Source organism: Aotus nancymaae, unplaced genomic scaffold (assembly GCF_030222135.1).
Source record: "Aotus nancymaae isolate 86718 unplaced genomic scaffold, 86718_ANA_hifiasm-v0.15.2.pri h1tg000022l_1, whole genome shotgun sequence".
Lineage (NCBI taxonomy): Eukaryota > Metazoa > Chordata > Mammalia > Primates > Aotidae > Aotus > Aotus nancymaae.
The window spans coordinates 16,592,546-16,615,902 of NW_026988435.1; the positions used below are offsets into that span (position 1 = coordinate 16,592,546).

Here is a 23,357-nt window from a genome sequence, read left to right on the forward strand (position 1 = left end):
ACCATTTTAGTATTTTCAACTTCAGACCTTAAGTGTGTGTGTGTGTGTGTATATATATATAAAATATCTATATATTATATATGTGTGTATATATATAATATATGTATGTTCAGTTATTTAATGTCCAAATATTTCAATGAAGAGAAAACTGGAGTGGAAATGAGATATTAGATATTTAAGTATTATTTCAGGCTGTATTTGATTCAGTGACCCAGGTTACTATGATCCCTTTTGTTATTATTATTGTCATTTTATATTTCTTGGGGTGTTACTATGAAACCATGAGAAAATGATTATATAGCATGCTTTCCAGATAATGGTTATCCAGTATGACCACAACAAGAACTAGTAGAATTCTCCTTAGTACATCATTTTACCCCCTTCTTCATATCTTTTAAATATAAGTATTTTATAAAATATTGAAATCTCAAGTTCTTTCATTTATGAGTAGTTTTTTTCCCTTTGGATTTTCAATGTATGTGCTTTCTCTGTTGCTTCAGCAGCTAACCTGTAGTTTCACATAATTCAGTAACCAAAGATTAGAAAATAAATTTGGCACATAAAGATATTCGTGTATATATTATTTTAGTAGGATTCCTATTAATGAGGTTATTAAATAAAAATTATTTTAAATTGGATGAATTGTTTACTTCAGCACTATCAGAAATTCAAATTTATTTAGTCTCTATTCAAATTCTGTGCACCCTCTCTTATTTTCAACTACTAATTTTCTTTAGAAAGCACATGTGGACATTTGGCCCTTTTTATCGATCTTATTTAAGCCCACTTGTACTTTACATAACGATTTTCTTATGACTCACAAAGCTACGTAGAAAGAAATCTAAAAGGAATAACCATGCAGAATGACCTTTTCCTTTTCCTCTCCATTGCACATAGCTGATTGTATAGCAAATTATAACAACCAACTGGATAACAAACAAACAAATCTGATGCTCCCTGAGTCAACTGTTTATGGTGATGTGGACCTTAGTAACAAAATCAATGAGATGAAAACCTTCAATAGCCCAAATCTGAAGGATGGGCGTTTTGTCAATCCATCAGGGCAGCCTACTCCTTACGCCACCACTCAGCTCATCCAGTCAAACCTCAGCAACAACATGAACAACGGCAGCGGGGACTCTGGCGAGAAGCACTGGAAACCACTGGGACAGCAGAAACAAGAAGTGGCACCAGTTCAGTACAACATCATGGAGCAAAACAAGCTGAACAAAGGTGAAGAGGCTTGCATGTATTCCCATCCGTTTCTGTAGAGTCCTCTCGGCACCTCGACTAGATGTTCAAACTTGTCTGAGACTAGCAACTAAAATCTTTTCTTCTGTCGCTAAGATTTTCTTATTTCTTTGGTTTTGAAATTTCCAGTGTCAAAGAGTTAATTAGCACAACAATAACCTTGGAAAATTTATTTTGTAATAATATATAAGTATTTTCAAATGATATTGAGATGAATTTAAATTTAATAGCAGGTGAGGGATTGGGAGAGACAATCTTTTATTCATGAGGCAGATGTACAACTGTCACAATACCTCACATTTTCAATAAATAGACTATCCCATTCTTTCCACTAGAGGATGGAAGATAATTGCTTCTATGTGGTCATATAAACCAATGGCATTTTTATATCAACCTGAAATAAAATAATTAAACTTGAACTGGAGAAGTGGTTCAATTTGTTGTATGTCTCTTACCTCGTGTGCCTATTAAGACTGCTACAATGTATAATTTTAGAACCTAAATTTCTTTGGTTGACCTGATAGAAGTCTGTCCGTATAGAACCTAAAATAAATTGAGTTTAGTATCAACTTGAAGCCGCAGAATAGTATTCTGTGGCCTGAAGGAAATGTTTCTCTATTGTAACGTGTAGGAGTTGGAAAAGGTAGGTGTTTGATTTCTCTGTAGTCCTTCAGGCTACTGCTTTAATAACATGATTTGCAAAGTTATACCTCTAGGAAAACTGGGATTGCTCTAATGTGAATAGTTGGGGACAATACTCCCATCTATTCCAGGTAAAGAATATATTTTCTGGTAGATAATTGGAGACATAGACTTATTTTCTTTGGCATTGAGTTGGGAACATTTTCCTCAAAAATACTACCTAACTGCAGTTGAAGGTTACAAAAATTTAACTTAAAAATTTCATTTGTGTTAATGTTATATGTTTTAACTTGATAATGAAGTGAGCTAGCCTTTTCTCAAGTTAAAGAAAGGACTTAATTGGTATAATAACCGAATTTAATAAGTATTGATCGAGACTCCTGCATAAGTTCATGACAAAGACTGACAAAGATGAATAGGACAGTTTCTGTAATCATGGAGTTTGCAGTGGTGATTCAACCTGTTGTCACATTATTCCTTCATAGTGTATGGTTTTACTGTGGACTTCGGAAAGCCCTGAGAGCCTCCGTACAAATATTTCAGAACTCTGATTTATTGTTTATACTAAGCAGATTTGGTATGTCAGACTATAATAAAGAACCTGGAATGCAACTAGATGACAGATTATTACTGACTACATTCCAGTGGTGAGCTTATCATTTGGATTTTCACCTTTGTCTAAGTAAGCAGAAGCATTTCTGGGGAAAATTAAGATATTTTGTTTTTTTACCATGGATTTTTTTTTATTAGATATAACCTTGCTGACAAGTTTCAGTTTTATTTTTATGTTATTGTGATTTATTTTTTATGATTTGCAGACATGATATTTTTATGATTTTTTATTAAAATTATATTGTTATATTATTCAAGCTATTTATAGTTTCTATATATTTGGAGTGTAAGCTTTTTTATATCCTGACAATCTGAATATAACAATAAAAGAAAAAAAAATGGGAAATAATTCGTCCAATTAGTTTCTTTAGTTACTCAGAAATATAGATAAAACAGAGATGTGAAGCCACTCACAAAGAGAAAATAAATGTTTTTTTTTTTTTTTTTATCTGAAATGTCTAGATTATCGAGCAAATGACACAATTCCTCCAACTATCCCATACAACCAATCATACGACCAGAACACAGGAGGATCCTACAACAGTTCGGACCGGGGCAGCAGTACATCTGGTAAGTGAGGTGAACCAAAGAATCTCTCCTTTAAAAAGCTGGTACTTTCCAAGATTACAAATTGAGTGCCAGTGGACTGATGTATGTAGGTGTGTGTCTAAATCACGGTATGTAATTTGAATCTCAGGCATGTGTCTTGTCTCTGCAATCTGAGGGACTTTCCATTCACTAAATCAGTTTATGTCCTATTTGGCAACAAAGTCTGACTGTCCTATTTTCATTCTTGTTAATGAGCTTTAGTAAAGCCAGAAGAAACATGTTTGCCTAATCTTTAAAGGCAGTTGAAACTTCTTTTTCCTCCTTGGCCAAAATATAACTAAAAATGTTGCACTTAGAGTTAATGTGCTAAATATGTTGCCATTTGAAATGAGCCAATAAAAACACATAATGTTTGAGGACACTTGAGCAGAATCAAAAGCCTAAAAGACAATAACATGAGATTCAGGCATAGTAAGAACCTGTCTCAGTTTATCACCTCTCTACGATCGATCCCTCAGTTCTGACTCTGAAGCCTCGTAAAGCAACCTCCCAACCTCAGTCTGTAAGTGCCTCCCGAAGCCACACTGAGACCTCTTCCCTGTGGTCTTCATGCTGTTGCAGCTGTTTGCCAGCTGTTTTCCTGATAGGGGCTGCAGATGGGAGCTTGCTGGGTACTTAAGTCCTGTTTTTCTAATTAAAGGCAGTTCATTATTAGAACTAACATGTGGCACATCACACCACAATGAGAACAAAACCGATTGATCTTGACTCAAGCAATGTTTCTTCAGGAGAAGGTAGAAATAGCACTTCCCAGCAACAGTATTAAAGTTGTTCTTAGGGGCTTTTAGCTAAGAGTCTCTACCCTTCTTCTGAAATGAATATAGCATTTGCATTTTACAATTTTCCCTTAACTCACGTGCTGGTTTGGCATTTTCTAGACTGTGTTTCTATTGAAATTAAGGGAGCTTAGGAATGGCCCTTTGCCGTTTAGATTTACTCTGATTCTGTTATATGATGTTTGTTTTAACAATTAACATCTTATTAAATGACTTCTTTTTTGAAACTAAGTCAATCCTGAATTAAGAGAAATATTTCAAGGATCTACTTTTAAGAAACCCGTATGAAATATTTTAATATTTGTTTGTCTCATGCCACTTCATCTTCGGATTCTTAGTCTCATAGAGAATACCATACCTTAATGGGAAAAAAACAATGATTCTAGATTATTAATATTTAATTGACCTTCTGTATCCCTCAGCTTAGATACTTGGATCTGGATGTTCTGCTGCTATATATCATTTGATATTCTGTGAATATATCGTAAAAAGATATAAATATGCGAAATCTGTTGGTAATTCAGGAAGAGAACAAAGCAAGTAAATAAGATATAGGAGAGCTCTGTCTCAGGCCTCTCAGGACTGATGGAGTTGCTACAGTAGATGTATGTCAGGAAATCCAGAGGAAGTCACTGGTTAATGTCTAGTCTACAACACATGCGCAGTCATCCCAATACTGGACACCAGAGTGGTGGAAGAGAAAAGAGATGCATACACATAGGACTGATTATCATAGTTTATTAATAACATCCTGTCCCTAGCACACACCTGGTGTAGTAACATACCAGTACAAGAACATCTGGCTTAACAAGCACTGCCATTTGACTGAAAATTCCCAAGTGACAAGAAAATCAAGGCTCATTGAATGTGGTCAGACCTGGTTCATGTATTACATGACTTGGAAAAGATTTGGATAAGGTTAAAAAATAAGACCAAGATAATTCACTGATATTAAGGAACCTTATGAGAAAAATAATTATAGAATCATCTTCTGTAATTCACATATGAATCTAAATGTAATGTATTAGAAAGGGGGATATTTTATCCCAAAAGATTTGTTGACCTAAAGTTTTCTTTAAAATAAATGCTTTCAAATATATAGAGCCCCTGTGTTTAAAGAATATGCCAAATCTAAAATGAGAACACTGGAACACTTGAATAATTGGGCTATGTCAAACTACTAAGAATGTTCAAGCAACAACATTTTACCATAAGCCATCATTGTATAGAAACAATGTCTGAGAACACTTCTGTCCCTTTTAAAAATCATTTTTCTCCCTCTTTTGTCGTTAGTTCTATCAGTTATTCCAGCTGTTATTTCGTCTGTACTTGCCTTTCTGAAGGAAACTAGTAATTTCATTGTGCCTAAAACATTTCAATGGACAAGTACAAATTATATATATTCAGTGATTTAATGCAACAGTGGAACTCTAATAGATCGTATCTGTATCATATTGTATTTTAGGTTCCAGCAATTAAATAATAGAAAGGCACTCCTGAAAATATGTCTACAGCTCATTTGTTTGAGATGATAATCCATAATGCAATTAATTGCTGTAGGAAGATCACTATTAATGATATGACTTGAAACATCCATTCATGGTTTTATTGCTTTTTTGCTATTTATTTTGCAGTTATACGTGGAAATGCTTTGCGTTTTCTCTTGTACAAAGTTCTGTTTAAAATTAATGAAAAGCTGTTTATGTCTGTATACATGAATTATAAAATCATATTTACCAAAAAATAATTAACTGTGACAATAGAAAAGGTGAAAGGCCAGAGATCAAAGGCTTGTATTTTATTTCCTTCCTAGGGAGTCAAGGGCACAAGAAAGGGGCAAGAACACCCAAAGTACCAAAACAAGGTGGCATGAACTGGGCAGACCTGCTTCCTCCTCCCCCAGCACATCCTCCTCCGCACAGCAATAGCGAAGAGTACAACATTTCTGTAGACGAAAGGTAAGAGGAGTGTCTGAACAAATGTAAATGATATAATATGATTGTGTCAGCCCATTTTAAGGAATTATTAAACTGGATGATCAAGAGAAGACTGATTTCTAAGGTCCACAAACAATTGCCTTTAAATAAAACAGTGCTGGTCAGCAGGAGTAAATATACTCCTTGCTGCTTCCAAAACAGGAATTTGTGCTTTGAAAGATTCTTTTGGAACTTAGAATAGAATAGAAAAATGAATACATATTAGCTTATGTATATATCCTGTGTGTGTGTGTGTGTGTGTGTCTGTGTGTGTGTATACATAATTTAACATATGGATGTATATGATTTGTGACTTTTGAATAGTAGAACTTCTGTGGCATGTCTTGAAATTTTTATAATTGTGTGGATTTATACAATAATGACAGTATCCTGAAGGTTATTTGTTCTTAGATATTATCATCTGATGCTGAGAACTCTTTGTAGAAATGTAAACTTTACTGAGTTGTTTCTCTAAAGATTTAACAAGTGTAATAATCCACATGATAACAATTAGGAAGTTAGTGTACCTCTTTCTCACTCCAGAATCTGTAGAATTGGACGTGGTACCGCCAAACAAAACAGCTGCTGTTTTAACATAACCAAAGGAGGAAAACTGCTTTAAGGTGGAGAATTAACAAATAATCATGAAATATACCTGAAAATATAGTCTTTTCTGTGACTGCTGTAGAAACAAAGACATCATTCCTTCATTCTCCACACACAGAAAAGTATATTACAGTTTCAGATATGCCCAGAAACAAAGCCTCCGTGTTTCCATTTTCTAATGATCTTTTTATAAACTGCATTTTTAAGTAAAATTCTTATATAAAAATATTTACAGGAAACTCTCATTATTCACCATATTTATGCTTTTTAAAATTCTTGTGAACAGTGAGTTAGCAACTGTGGAACCGTTGGTCCTAGGGGAAATACAGGGTTAAGTTTCTTCTAACCCCTACCCACAACATGTTTGTCAACTGACCAATACATAACCTTGTTTTATGTATGTTTTTAAAGGATGCTTATTTAATATATTTTGTTCATTTATTAACATGGAATCCAACAGCACTATACGTCATTCCTGAGCAAAGCTTATTTCACAGATACATTTTTTTTTTGTAAGGCATGTCGCAGCCTTCCAGGGCTAAGAAACACTAAACAGCACTTCCGCACTTCTTTTGAGGGCCATTTTAAACAGAGAAATCACTAATACAAAGTTTAAAACATTTCAGCAAACATGGCACTAAATAAACCATGAAAAGGACCTTTGTTTACAGTGTGTGGACTGGTTTGGTTTGGTTGGTTTGATTTGGTTTGGTTGGTTTGGTTGGTTTGATTGGTTTGGTTTGGTTGGTTTGGTTTGGTTGGTTTGGTTTGGTTGGTTTGGTTTGGTTGGTTTCGCTTTGTTTTTAGAAACAGGGACTCACTCCAGGGCTCAAGTAATCCTCCCGTCTCAGTCTCCCAAGTAGCTGGGACTATGGGCGTGGCACAGCCCCCAGCGAATTTTATTTTATTTTATTTTATTTTTAGAGGTGATGTCTCCCTGTGTTGCCCGGGCTGTTCTCAAACTCCTGGTCTCAAGCAATGGTCCAGCCCCAGCCTCCCAAAGTGCTGGGATTGCAGGCAGGCATGAGCACTCTACTTGGCCTGAATATATTTTTTAAAATGCATTTCCCAAGCTATTTTAACAACATTCATTGCTGCTTTGGTTCACAAAAATAAAAGGACTAAAATGAAATAAGTGAATATAGATTAAGAAAAAAAAAAGCTGTATAGGAGATGCATCTGTGTCCCAAGGAGAAAGACTGATTCTAACAGAGAAGAATGGTTTCCTGACTGGCTACATTTGTTCTTGATCTGGACAAATGAGAAGGTTCACAGTTAAGAAGGAGGGGTTTTATGGACATGAGACCACACAGAGATGTGGAAAAACTAACATGAAACACGTGGTAGGGAATGAAAGGAAGCTGGGACGGCAAATGCAAACCAGATTATGCAGATACTTGAGTGTCTTGCTTAGTCATTTAGCTTTTATTCTCTAATATGGGCTGATTGAAGAGCACATGAATAACCTGTGTGTGATGCATATTTATGTAATTTTGGAAGCAATGGCATGACTGGAGTCTAGAAGACCAATTAAAAGATTATTGCAGTAGCACATACAACAAATAAAAATAAGAGAATAGATTCTGCAGAGTTTTTATTTATAGAATAAAATGAACTGGGGAGTAGTTTGAGGAAGAAGAAAGAGAAGTCAAAGATGACTAAAACATTTCCACTTTGGGTGAGTAGGCAAGTTGCTCAGCTATTTGTTAATTACAAAAAAAAAAAAAAAAAAAAATAAGAAAGAGGCAAAGAGGGAGATAGATTAAGAAAGTAAAGAAAGATGCAAAGAAACATTATTTAAGCATCAACTTTTCTGAGTTCAGGTAAGCAAGGTGGGTGGTAGAGAATGAACAAGAGAAATGGGTAACAGAATCACAATTTATATCATGTAGTAGATCATTGCCCTTATAATCAATAAACATATGCCCTGGGATAAGAGAAAGAGAAATCATGAATGTTCCCCAGATCCATCTCGCTTTCCACCCAGCTCCAGCAGAGGAGTAAAGGGGCATTTTATTATTGTATTTTTCACTCACTATCCTAAATGGAAGCCAACTACTTCATTTTGTGTTCAACTGAAGAAATAGTGATCTACTATAATTTCAGAGAAATAAATGGGTTGTATTGAACTAAATAGGTTGATCTCCAGTATATCCTTCTCTGAAATGATTTTTAAGAGTAATTTTTCTCACCTGGGCACAGTGGCTCATGCTTGTAAACCCAGCACTTTGGGAGGCCGAGGCAGATGGATCACCTGAATTCAGGAGTTCGAGACCAGCCTGACCGACATAGTGAAACTCTGTCTCTACTAAAAATATAAAAATTACCTAGGCATGGGGATGTACACTTGTAATCCCAGCTGCTTGGGAGGCTGAGGCAAGAGAATTGCTTGAACCTGGGAGGCGGGGGTTGCAGTGAGCCGAGATCATGCCATTGCACCCCAGCCTGGGCAACAAGAATGAAACTCTGTCTCAAAAAAAATAAAACATAAAAATATGTTTTTCTCAAAATGTAGCAGCTCATCTTCAGGTTCTCTGTAATACCACCTTAGAGTCTTCTTTTAGAGAACATATTGAATTGGAGGTACAAACTATACCAAATACATTTGGGGTATACTAAATTAAGCCAAGTTATGTGAATTTTTTTTTAATTGCAAGACTTCTAAGACCCTATAAAATGCTAATGTAAATTGCAGTTTCTTAGAGAAAAATAGTCTATGCAGTAATTCACAAACCTTGTGAGGGAAAATCTTTTTCAACAATTATCTCCTTAATCTGACTGAGAACATTCAAATTTGAAAAACAATTTAAAGGTGACATTTCATTACTATCCAAGTAGTTTATTTGGATAACCTGAAGTAAGTCTACACATCCTTATCATTTCTTTTAGCTATGACCAAGAAATGCCATGTCCAGTGCCACCAGCAAGGATGTATTTGCAACAAGATGAATTAGAAGAGGAGGAAGATGAACGAGGCCCCACCCCCCCTGTTCGGGGAGCAGCTTCTTCTCCAGCTGCCGTGTCCTATAGCCATCAATCCACTGCCACTCTGACTCCTTCCCCACAGGAAGAACTTCAGCCCATGTTACAGGATTGTCCAGAGGAGATTGGCCACATGCAGCACCAACCCGACAGGAGGTAGGCTGTCACTAGCCTTCTTTGCCGACAAATCAGATAATTTCTACTCCTCAGTTGAAGTTATCAAATGCTATCCCATGAAGTAATTTTCTTGTCACATAAGCCTTTTTTTGCAGTATCATCCCACAGTAAGCCCAGGTAATTAACATATCAAGTCATACTGTTGACCATTGCTTTAGATTAATTGATCCTAGTGAACTTGCAACCATAAAATAATGTGCGTTAATACTCACCCACTTATAAAAATTATAACTACATGGCATATGGTTTGCTAATCCTGTAACATGTGATTGACAGTGGGTGTTTCGTACTTCAGTTTTCCTTTTGCGTCGGTAAATTACTTCTTTAGTTGGTAGAAAATACATTTTCTCCTATCTTTTAAAATGAAGTTTACATAATAATGTGTTCCCTCATAACTATAATGTCACAGAAGAATGCGTTTGGTATATTCTTTTTGTGTTGACCTCAGAAACCTTTATTTTTGTTTAGATATGAGTTTGGAGTTCTTTAGTGGATTATTATGTACTCTGTGTGTGTGTGTATGTGTGCGTGTGTGTGTGTGTGCACGCTTGTGTGTGCTTAGACTTTTTTAAGCCTATGTATTGAGCATCCTCAATGAATACATTTTTGTTATACACAATGGCTTCACCTGTCATTTCTACCACATAAAAACTATTACTACATCATGTTAGCTCTTCTCTCATTGTTGATGATTTTATTTATACTGTTTTATTGCCCTTGACACATTATATGTATATATTATTTTCTGTATTTCTAATATCATTTGAAATTGAGTATATTATTTGCTTCAGAAGATGTTCCTTTGATATTCTCAAATGAATAACAAATTCTGATTTATGTGGCTTGACTTTTACTCTGTAGATTAAAAGAGAATTCTGCAATGTTTATTAACTCTTCTATTGTAAAGATTACCAGATTCAAATTACATACACTGTAAAAACAAGAACGTAGTTAAGCTTTCTTCTATCTGGCAGTGAGAAAGTTGGATTATCAGACTTTTTAAAGTACTATTATTAACCCACGAAGTGTCATGAAAATTGAGAGCAAATAAGGCACCTCTTTTCCATATTAATATCATGACCATCCGTGCTACTCGTATTAGAAGACAATGAGAGTCTAAAAGAGACCATTTAGTTCCGAAATACCTAAGGATTCTTTTTTTTGTTGTTCCCTTGTATTACCTGTTTCCTCGCCATTCCTGTCTCTATTTTCAGGATACCCAGTATTTTCTTTTTGTCTAGGTCTTCTTTTGTATTCTTACGTCCTCCATTCCACCTTCCTTGATAACAGAAATCGGTTTTCCTTTATCTGTCTGGAATGTACAGCGTCTTCCTCCTCACTTAATTCCCCTTCTCTTCAGGGTTAACTCTACTCCCATCATACTTTCCTATTCCTTGGCCTTCCTTCTGGTTCCATGCTCTCCCCCTGCTTCATTTCGTTTAACTCCTTCTGCCTTCCTGATTTGCATTCGCACCTCAGTCCACTGCATTCTGGCTTACAACTCTTTGCTTCAATCAGTCCATTGAAAGTAACCTCCTAATGGTCAAATCTAAAGGCTTCTCAGTCTTTCTCATACTTATGCTTTCTGCATTGATGGTCATTTTATAAATTGTTGTGAGAATCAATGGATAATGTATGTAAACATCTGAAGCAGGGTAAGTATTCAGAAATATTAGTGCCCTACAGCCCTCACCTTTACACTGTCATCCCACTGCTTGGTTCAGCTATTATATTCTGATGGCTGTCAAATTTCTTTAGCCAGCCTAGACCCTTTTCCTAAGTGCCACAGTATTTCCACTTGAACTTCACCATGTGTCCAAATTCAAATTCTTTGTCTTTGGACTTGACTTTTCAAACTTGCCTTTTCCTTTCTTTCTTTTCTTTTTTCTTTTTCTTTCTTTCTTTCTTTTTTTTTTTTTAAGACCCAGTTTCACTCTTATTGCCCAGGCTGGAGTGCATTGGTGTGATCTTGGCTCATCGCAACCTCTGCCTCCTGGGTTCAAGCAGTTCTCCTGCCTCAGCTTCTCGAGTAGCTGGGATTACAGGCATGCACCACCAAGGCTGGCTAATTTTGTATTTTTAGTAGAGACAGGGTTTCTCCATGTTGTTCAGGCTGGTCTCGAACTCCTGACCTCAGGTGATCTGCCTGCCTCAGCCTCCCAAAGTGCTGGGATTACAGATATGAGCAAACTTGCCTTTTCTTTTACTTTGCTGGCGATCTTGTTTAGAATTTTCAACCATTATTCATTTGACCAATGTTTTAAAATAAAATGGCTAAGGGAATAGGCAAAACTCATAAAAATTACCTTTGTCATTTTAAAATCAGCTTAGTTTCTTCCTAGCATTCTACAAATGAGGTTATTCGCGAAGTCTCTTCAATCCAAAATGCCCTTGATTTTGATTTTGCTCCTTAGTTTCTATTCCAGCAGCTGCTAGGGCAGGCCCTCTATCCCTGTCCCGTGAAATCTGCCTTATCCTTAAACAGATCTCCACTTTTCTTCTCTTTGTTTTTCCATTCATTCTCACAATATCTTTCTTTGCACACAACAAGTCTGGTAATGTTCCCTCATTCAGAGTCCAGTCTTAGTGTCTAACCCAGTATTTAGAGTTTTTTAATAATCCTTTTCACTTTATTTACTTTCCCTCCCAATGTCGTCATATACACTCTTTCTGATTAGTCTGTTTGAAAGTCCCTAACTTTGCCTGAAACTCATCAACATCCAGGTCTTCTACATGCTCTTTTCTGATTGCCTGGCAAGCACCTCTCATCTTTCAAATTGCTGTTCAAATGACACACCCTCCGCTTGCCTGGAAAAACTCACCCCCTCTTTTCTTTACTCTTCATAAGAGTCTGTTCCCATCTGCATTACCACACTAATCACTTTTCATGTTGCATTAGCATTTGCTATTTGTATCTCTGTTTTCCTATTTAAATTAAAAGTTTTTTGAAGGCAGAACTCATCTTGTTTATGTCACTGAGTTCTGTAGAGCTTTCTTCAGTAAAGTATTTGATAAATAGAATTGGATACTATGGAAGAATTGGAGTCGATCTACTGTCTATTGTTTTAGGCTAATGGATGATTGTAGAACTTGAAGCAGGTAAATGTAATTGGGTAATACATTAACTATCTGCACTTACAATCAACTTGACTATATTCAGCCTTTTTCAAAGATAAGATTTTTAATCTATAAGGATAATATGGATTTTATTTCCAGGGTCATTGCTGGAAACAACACTAGGCACTAATAATAAGAGGTGAAAGCCCATTTTTAAAAGTGCTTTAATTGTTTTTTTATGATTAATGTATATTCTATATGTTTACTATATAAATTTTTGAAAATACTTATAAACAAAATGAAAATATAAAAGTCCCAGTGATCTATGCAATCAGAAAGTCAGTGTAAAGTCCTCAGTAAAGATCCTTTCAATCTTTCATCCTTACTTATTCTCACATGGCTTGGATTTATGACATGCCAATATTATTTTATAAACTATTTTTTTCACTGAACGGTGTTTTTCCATGTTGGTAGCATTTTATTTAGACACTTAGATAAAGTGTGTTACTCTGTTTAACCAATTCCTTAATATTGGCCATTTCAATTGTATTTACCTTTTTGATACTATATACAATGTTATGATTTCCATCTTTAGTTAAGTATTTGAATGAAGTCTCCTCTTGAGCCCTTGATCTATTCTAATCCGTCCCCCATCAGTAGATGACTTCTGAGTCTTATCCTGCCGTTTCCTTAATGGTACACTCATAGATATAGATAGCTATTTCTCCACAAATCTCTTTCTGGCGTTTCAGATCCATATATCCAACTACTTGTTCCTGTAGATTTTTACTGCCTAAACATCATTCTGAATGATACACGTATCTTCAGCCATAAATGCACTTTCCTAGTGTTTTGACAGCCATTTTCTCTCGCCTGCATTGCAGTAACGTTCTGCTAAGTGGTCTTGTTGCTTCAGCTTTGCCCCTTCTTCAGTCTAATTCCTCGCTGCAGACTATTCAGAGGCGTTTTCCTAAATTGCAACACTGATCAAGTCTCTCCATTGCTTAAGATCTCTCAATGGCTTCCCATTTTTCTTAAAATAAAGGCAAGGCTCCTTGATGTAGCAATCAAAGCTCTTTGTGCTCTGACCCCTGTGTGCCCTACCATCCTTACCTGTTGCCACTCCCCCATCAAAGTCTACGGTGTCTTCACTTCAACTTTCTTCTGGTTCCTGGAATAAGCACAGTTCTCACTCATCTCAATATCTTTGCATGTGCTCTCCCATATTCCTGGAACACCATTTTCTGTTCTCCTTTTGGAGCTAACACCTGTGTATGCTTTAGATCCAAGATTATATGGCAGATCCTCCTCAGTAAATCTTTCTCTGGTGTCCCAACTTTGGGTAGGACCCATAGTTATGTGTTCCCGCAGCATTCTATGTATCCTCTGTCATTGCATATTTGACTAATTATTTGTCTCCTCCACTAAACGTCCCTTCAGACATGGATATATATTTCATTTAGGTGAATTCCTAACATAGTGCCTGAGTTCCTGTTTCTATTGCTGTCTAATAAACCACTCCAAAATGTAGTCACCTAAAGTAATCATTTTATTCACAATCCCATGAGTCAGGAATTCTGAAAGGAATCAGCTGGACAATTCATCTCCAATCCATGTGGCTTTAGCTGTGTGGCTGGGGCTAGAAGAACTACTTCCAAGTTAGTTTCTTCACTCATATGTCTGATGCCTCAGTGCTCCTTGTCCTCTGCCTCTTTCAAAATGGAGTCTTATCCTCCAGGTCTCACCATGTTGTCTGGACTTTTCATAGCAGGTTGTCTCAGGGAATGGCACCTCCTTCACAGGAGCTGGCGTCCAAAAAGGCAGGAAGGGGAAGTTGCCAGGCCAGTTAATAACTACATTTAGAACTGGTGAATAGTCTTGCTTCTTCCAGGTTGTATTAATCAAAGCAGTCACAGAGTCCATCAGATCCAGGAGTGTTGAACTAATCTCCCTCTCTTGATGGAGAGTGGTAACTTCTCATTTCAGAATAGCATTTGGAACGGAGACATTGCTATGGACATTTTGCAGAATACAGTCTGCCGTGGCCAGGTAGATAGCTTATCTTCAGTACGTATACCTTAAAATTGAATCCTTACCTGTCACAAAGCATAAAGCAAGTTACCTAAGCTCTGTTTGCCTATGATCTTTTTGGTATGAATCTAGCCGTCTTTACCATGGTAGGTGCACAGTAAATGTTTAAAGAATAAATACATGATTACTTTTATATTTATTGATTAGCGGCGCAGATAGTGTAATTTTATATTAATAAAATTACTAAACTTAAACCATTATAACAATGTAATGATAATTAGATCAACATTACAGACCTGCATTATTATGAATATTTCAACTTTGGCATTATAATGAACTTCTAGGTTATTTCACTTTTGTCTAAAACTGGGTACACTAGGTGATCAACATAATAGGAATTTGTCTTCTCTTTTCTTCGAACAATAGGAAAATAATGTAATTAAACTTATTGTCATATATTGTTTTAAAAAGTGATTTAGTTAAGTTTGTTGCAGTTTAGTAAAAGTCTCTAGAAAAGTACAAATTATTTTCATGTATGGAATAGGAGATTTGTTTGTTTTATTAATACAGATAAATTGAGGTAATAGTTACTTATATAAGAAATTGAGGCTACATTCGTGTTAGAACAAAATCTCAAAGGTATGCATTTTTCTCCTTTGTCTTGTGCCTGGCAAATGCTATGTGGTGAATGGTATAAACACCTACTTTGATAAATTAATGACATCACTCTGCTTTTCTCTTGAACACGTTTATGAAGGCATCATTCTTGCAGGAGACTAGAGTGTTGCGATTCACGGTCATATACTTATACATTATTTCAGAAGACATTGAAACCCCTCGGAGAGAAATCTAGAGGATTGAGGTTCATTTGAGACAAGTCTCACTTGAGTGCAGCATCTTGAAATGGCTTTTTGTTTTCCAATAGAATGTATTACATATTTCAAACTGTACATGTTTATCACACATTCCCTGGGCTTGCCTTATTTACAGATGGTTTGAATAAATTTTTCTGTCTTTCTTCAACACTTGTTAGGGGTGGTTGTAGTTAAAAGCCAGCCCTTGTTTAACATGAAGATATTTTTGCTCTACAGAATGTGAATTATTCAAACACAACAATGCTGGCATCCTTTCATAGTGAAGCCGGCCATTCTGCATCTTTCTTTACTGATGGTCAAAATAGTCCCCTTTGTGCTAAAAAGTCTTACATGGCTTTAAAAAGGAAGACGTTTCTTGTGGTATTTTGGATTTGTATGCTGACAAAGATTGTAAATTAACTTTTAAGTGTGGTATTTTGTTGCATTCCAAATTAAACAATGGTTTTCCTCCTATGTGTACACACATTCCATATTGAAACAATTATCCATTTTAATCTCTTAAATAACTTCAGCTTTGGCACATTTTTCATATTTCTCCTAGTGCCACACACAGACACTTTAAAAACCACCCAGCAATGAAAAGTAATGCATTATATTAAAGCATGCTGTGTGTGTATATATAACATACATATATACACACATAATAATATATAATTAAACATATGTGTGTGTATATATGCATACTTTTTCAATGTAATATATTAGCTTTAATTTCTTGGTTTTTTAATACATCTGTATGTGGCACGTATCTCTCCTAGCTTATATGTCTACACACACACACACATACATATATATTATATACTTACACTTATATATGTGTGTGTGGAAGGTCATGACCTTAGAAATAAAACTTGATTTTAAATTCTGCATTTGATACATGCAATCTGTGGGAAATTTAGTAAGATCCTTAATTCCTCTGAATTGTAATATCCTCTTCTGTAAAATGATCATTTAAAAAGTAACTCAGAAAGTTATTGAATTAAATGAGTACATCTTGTAAACTATGCTTAGCTACAAAGTAAGTGCTCATTAAATGAGTTACAGTATTTTTAATAATTATTTTTTTAATGTTTTCCATTGCATTGATGAAACAGATTTATTGAAGTGTCTCAATTCATTAAGATAAATGCAGAAAACGTTTTTCTTCAAAACACTGCCATGCCACCCTAAAAACTGTGCCATATCAAAATTATTTTTCCTCCTCTACAGTAGAGATCTTGGAGCAGATTCTACCTGTTTTTAACTTTATTTAGATCTTAACCAGATCTTGTATCCTGTATGGTTTTGTTTTGTTTGCTTGCTGTTAAAATCTAGTTCTATTAATTTAAATTAATTCATTACTTTTTGTTGTTGTTTTTTCTTGAGACAGTCTATGCCACCCAGGCTAGTGCAATGATCTCAGTTCACTGCAACTTCTGCCTCTCAGGTTCAAGCAATTTTCCTGCTTCAGCCTCTCAAGTAGCTGGGATTACAGGTGTGCGCCACTACACCTGGCTAACTTTTGTATTTGCAGTAGAGACGGGGCTTCGCCATGTTGGCCAGGCTGGTCTCAAACTCCTAACCTCAGGAGATCCGGCCACATCAGCCTCCCAAAGTGCTGGGATTACAGGCATAAGCCACCATGCCCAGCCAGTTCTGTTAATTTTGAAACCTCAATTGTGCATTCCCAGACATCCTTTGCCAAATGCCTCTTTCAGTGGCTATGGCGGCAAGGAGAAAGTGAGCATGTTCCGCTTTTAAATACCTCTCTCCTCCTTCCTCTGCCAGGTGCATTCTCCTAGGGCTAAGGTGGGGAAGATGGAATGAGAAAAGGGCAAACTAGATGAAGATCCATTTTTCTGCTTGGATAGCCGTAAAGACTATTCGATCTCATCTTACACTATGAGTATCATAAGTGTGGTAAAGGAGAGGTGCCAATGTTCACTTACCCCACTGATGAAGGCCTCAGTCCCAGGCACCATTGCAGTTATTAAGTGATTTATCCATATCTGCAGGTAAACTGCCAGTTGATGGCATTCATGTTGTATCTCTCCCAGCCTCCCAAGCTGTGGAGGTCATGAGATGACACTAGACCCTAATCTCTGCTGCTCTCCAATACTGGTGCTCAGTTTGGCAGCTTGTGCAGAATCTATCCTCTATCCTCTTTACTTCCCAGGAGTGCAAACTTTGTTGAGTTGTTTTAATGACCTTTCCATCTGAAAGTCCTCCATTATGTCATCTCTTTAACCTTGCTTAGGGAATCTTAGGACTGTTGAGCAATTCACTGACCAAGACATCCTCCAACTAGAAATCACCATGTCTTCCTTTTTTGAAGGCACTCTTTTAATTTAAGAGTTATTCTCTTGGCATTCTCCTCCCGTGGGGATAACTTCTTTCCACAAACCTTGCTTTCCACCCAAGTCAATGCTTTATACCTTCTCAGTCGCCTATTTACTGTGGATCATAGCACAAGTGGTGTTAGTGGAAGGATAGCTTTTAACTGTTGTTGTTCTTCATGTCTGCAGAGAGATGGTTCAAACCAATTAATTGGTAACTGTGAGCCTATACTGTAGGATACTACTTCATTTTGTCCTCAACTCTGGTTCTTAAATAATAACATAAAAATGACCTTTAAATATTTTTTAAAAGATAGAATAACAATAAATGCAATAGTGTTAAAAATAGTTAATATTCTTTAATGAAACTCGTAAGTGAATAATTCAGAAAAAAATTACTCTTGGCTCCCATAGCTTTTTCTTAATAGAATAAAATCTAAAGGAAATTATGTCATATGCTGAATGTATAATTTTTAAAATCTTATGAAATTTTACACTTTATGGTGAAAGTGAATGACTTCATTTGCTTGAACAAGTAGGAGTGGTGACGAAAAGGAAAGAAACAGATATTTATGGAGCAAACTGTTTCAGAATAAATGTCAGTTGTCTTCAGTAATGATAAACTGTGGATAATATTTGAAATGCTTTAGGACAGATACAGATGTTATGTTTTCAAAACAAGAATTACTTTTCCTTTTTTAACCAAATGCAATCCAAATAATAAAACACAAGGAGACTTAAAGATAACGGGCCATATTTCTATTAAACTTCAATCACAAAGTAACCCAGTGGAGCCTCTGGCTGTGAAGTGCAACTCGATATAAAATCATACTTAAATATACTGTGATTTTCCGTTGTTTTTCTGAACATATGAACTCAAAAGAAGTAAAGATCAAATCTGCATACTTGTGAATTTCTTGGGTAATTTGACCTTTTATATCTTAAATAACAAGCTGAGCCAGACCTATTTTATTCATCTTCATACAGACGGCAGCCTGTGAGTCCTCCTCCACCACCACGGCCGATTTCCCCTCCACATACCTATGGCTACATTTCAGGACCCCTGGTCTCAGATATGGATACGGATGCACCAGAAGAGGAAGAAGATGAAGCCGACATGGAAGTAGCCAAGATGCAAACCAGAAGGCTTTTGTTACGTGGGCTTGAGCAGACACCTGCCTCCAGTGTTGGGGACCTGGAGAGCTCTGTCACGGGGTCCATGATTAACGGCTGGGGCTCAGCCTCAGAGGAGGACAACATTTCCAGTGGACGCTCCAGTGTTAGTTCTTCAGATGGCTCCTTTTTCACTGATGCTGATTTTGCCCAGGCAGTCGCAGCAGCAGCAGAGTATGCTGGTCTGAAGGTGGCGCGACGGCAAATGCAGGATGCTGCTGGTAAGTCATAGGACTTTTCACCAAGCTGGGAAAGAAGACTCAATGCATATATGTTTATTGCTGATTCGCTCTTGTGATCTTAAGGCCTATTTGAAAAGCAACTATTCTTATCGTTTTTTTTTTTAGCTGCCTAAGAAAATGACAGTTCAAGAACATGACTTAGTTGGATTTTCCTTAACAAGCCTTTTTAATCTTCTATTTTATTTTTATTTCATAAATTTTATGTAATATGAGTGATAGGAGGCTACCTTACTTTTAGGATAGCCATAGCAAATATACTTGTTACACAAATTGATATAATTTCTTTAAACTATACATACAGTCAGTTAAACAAAGTTTGTGTTTTTGAATGTATACTCTGATTTTTTTGTGTAGAACGTCACCAAAATCAAATTTATTGTGATAGTTCTCTTACCTTATTTAAAGAAAAACTATGTAGGGGAAACAGATAAATTCTCAAGTGGAATACTTTGACCCTTGGAAAATGGGCTATTTCTCCTTAATCCCCATTCTGTTCATGTCCTCTCAAATTAGAATGTTAATTGGGAAGATATAAAGATATATGTAATGTACATATATTCTCAATGTTCAGTGTTCCAAACTTACAGTAAACATTTTAAATGTAATAATTGGGACAGCAAGCTAATCCAAGTGCTTTTCATATTTTTCCTTTCATTGCCAGTAACCTACTTTTAATTACTGTATATCCATCTTTATATTATAACTTATTTTTACTTATATCCTCCTATTCCCAACCCTGTTTAGAAAGTAAATAGTTCAAGAAAGAAAAGAAGTTAAATGTAAGACTTATTTATCACGATTTTCATTTCTGTAGAATTAATATATACAGTACCATACATATTTTTGTGTGTTTGTATTTTTAATAGCCAAGAAAATCTAAATAGTAGAGTAAAATAATGTGATCACCAAGAAAGAGATACATTTCAGAAAAGGAAAAGACCATCACAACAAATTAGTTACTGGTATTTTACTGTTTTCATTTTTTTAGTTTAATAATTACCACATTGCTAATTTTCCATGGTCTTTTCAGATATTGGATTGGTCAGTATTTTTTATCAGTGTAGAATATATTCAGAGAAAATTTAAATCACAGTATAAAATCATCTCTATACATTATATATCAAGAATATAATATAGGAAAAAGATTTCTAATATCTCTCAGCTAATTGTAGAATATATTACTTATTTTAGCCAAGCCTATATTTTTTGACATTCAACCAAATATTCTTTTTTATTCCTCCAGTAGCTGCTGAATGTAATAAACTATGCAAACCTAATTATCTTTCTTAATAAATAAATAACATCTAACTTTACAAATAGCTTTTGTTTCTCCTTATTTTTTTAATCTTCTGTTTAAAAAAGTGAAATTAACCATCTCAAACCACTGCTTTGAGAATACATTAAGAAAATATTTCAGTTTATTAAATGGACAAAACATAGAAATAACATTGAAAATTCATCTGTAAATGACCTTATGCCTCAGGGTCTGTGAGCAGTGGATGGCCTTATGCAATAGAATATATAATGGGTTCAGTCTCAGCCCTAATTCCCTGTTTCATGGATATGTAACTTTAATTATAATAGTCTCCATCATAGCTAAAGAGAGTTGGTTTAATATTTTATTGTATTGTAATTTAGTGGCACTGCTGGTTTTCCTTGAGCTCGTAATTTTAATGAACTAAACATGCATTGGCCTCTGCTTATTGCAGTGTTCTTTTCAGGGAATGATGGTGCTTGTCATGTGACTTAAAGTTAATGTGAATGAATATCCAATCACATGGCTTCTCACTTGGCTGCATTAATGTCTATTATTTAATATGCTTCTGTTATCATCTTTAAATGTGTTGATTTCACTATATGTGGCTTCTGTTTATAGCCAAAAGACACGTTGTCTAACTCCGTTGGAAGTTTCTTGTGGTACAATAGAAAGTTCTGGATTTGTGACTAGAATTTCTAGAAACCAAAATGATGAAAGTCAAACATAGGACCAATAGATCTCCATTGTCATTATGGATTAAATGTGTTGTAGCTGTTATAATACAGGATCTATGTAAGACAGCCAAAGAATCTGGGAGCATTGAAATATGCTGTGTAGGCAGGGCTCGGTGGCTCATGCCTGTAGTCCCAGACCTTTGGAAGGCTGAGGTGGGTGGATCATGAGGTTATGAGTTCAAGACCAGCCTGGCCAAGATGGTGAAACCCCATCTCTACTAAAAATACAATAAATTAGCTGAGTGTAGTGACAGACACCTCTAATCCCAGCTACTCTGGAGGCTGAGGCAGGAGAATCACTTGAACGCAGGAGGCAGAGGTTGCAGTGAGCCAAGATAGCACCACTGTACTCCAGCCTCGGGGACAGAGCGAGACTCCATCTTGGGGGAAAAATAAATAAATAAAACACCATGTCTAATTAATAAATTCAATTCCCACTGGTACCTGGGATTATTGTTTCTCTAAAACCAAACATCTACCTCTTCCACCACCAAAAAAACAGAAGTCTCAGAGGGATCACCTTAGGTATCCAGAACTAGCCTATACTTTGAGATAGAAAAAAGATGCAAATGATTTTTGGCAGACCTAAATATGTGAGCTAGTTCAATTTCAGACCACCTGCAGAGAACACACCTGAGTCTGTCTTCAAAGTATACTATAAATGTATGTTTAATTAAAATAGTGATGCCATTAGTGCTGTTCGTTTTTCTTAGAACATGAATTCTTAAGAACCTTGGCTCTCCTCTTGAAAAAGCAATGAATATTGGCTATATTATGCAAAAACTTAATATTTTTTGTTTAAGTATAACATTTTAATGAAGCTAATTGCAAAAATAATTGGAATGCTTTTCTTTAGTAAATAGGTATCATAAGCTTTAACAGAACAAAAGCACTGTGGTTTAAAAAACAAATGAAATTAGCAGAAAATGCTTTTAGGGTATTTTCTCCAGTAAATAGCAGAGTGACAAAAAGCCTATCATTTGCTAGAAGAGTTTGCTGAAGCTTTTTTTTGTCGTTTTTCAGAAAAATTAGGGCTGTTTCTAGCTTTAATGTTTTCTTTTTGTTGTTCCTGTTGGAATTAAAATTCACTGATGAGTTTGGCTCAGATTTTTTTTTTTCCTCCTTAGGCCGTCGACATTTTCATGCATCTCAGTGCCCTAGGCCCACAAGTCCTGTGTCTACAGACAGCAACATGAGTGCTGCTGTAATGCAGAAAACCAGACCAGCCAAGAAACAAAAACACCAGCCAGGACATCTGCGCAGAGAAGCCTACACAGATGGTAAGTCCATTGACACGGATGAAAACATCTATGAATCTCGCCTATTTACCCTGCTTCTCTAGGACTAGAAAGTGTGTTCACTGAAGTTAGAAATTACATTAAAAATTTATTAACAGTCAGCTTCGTATTACTTATAGAAGTGATCTCCTTACAGAGTTTGTCAAGCAGCTCTCCTTGCAGTTTTCTAATAAGCTTGTTATTTAAAAAACAAAACCATTTGTAGATCTTTTATATTTTTGAAAGTTATTTTATATTTTCAAACAAATGGACATCACTATAATTGAAGTTGATAGTTGAAGTAGTGGCATAGGTTGACCCTTTGTCAGATTTACTGATAAATTCTCCAAAGTGCCCTCTTTTTTTATTTTACAATTTTGCATTCAAATAGAAGACAATAAATGTGTTTGAATATTAATTCTAATGCTAGTGGTGTTACAAACAGTTATTTTGGACACCGAAATATGAATCAAATCATGTTTCTTCATGCCTTCACATACAATATCAACTCTCACTGAAGAGGTAACGTTTATATTCTCGAGGGAGCACAGGAGGAAAATGCAAACATCGTGATGTTGTCTCGAGAAGGCCTTTAATGAAAGTGCCTCAGGTGGCCCAGCATTTATTAAACCACCACCTTCTCATTTTACAAAACAACCCCGCAGGCTTTGTTGGAAATTCATGTAAGATAAATTCTCTTAGACTCACTGCTTTTGTCAAGTTTGCTAAATTTGCTAAAGGGGTGGAGAAAGAAGGGTGTTACA

At 35.8% G+C, this 23,357-nt stretch overlaps 1 protein-coding gene across 6 annotated transcripts in view; it reads left to right on the forward strand.

Moving 5' to 3' along the window:
• ROBO1 (roundabout guidance receptor 1) overlaps positions 1-23,357 on the forward strand; it is a 1,127,367-nt gene that overhangs the window by 1,086,990 nt on the left and 17,020 nt on the right. For 5 of the 6 annotated variants that reach the window (XM_064380017.1, XM_064380018.1, XM_064380019.1 and 2 more), the window contains 6 exons: positions 898-1,233; positions 2,968-3,075; positions 5,704-5,848; positions 9,362-9,610; positions 18,897-19,303; positions 22,444-22,596. In XM_064380017.1, coding sequence (XP_064236087.1) covers positions 898-1,233; positions 2,968-3,075; positions 5,704-5,848; positions 9,362-9,610; positions 18,897-19,303; positions 22,444-22,596 — 1,398 coding nt within the window. The remainder of the gene's footprint in view (positions 1-897; positions 1,234-2,967; positions 3,076-5,703; positions 5,849-9,361; positions 9,611-18,896; positions 19,304-22,443; positions 22,597-23,357) is intronic. The other variant, XM_064380022.1, reaches the window with a different exon arrangement.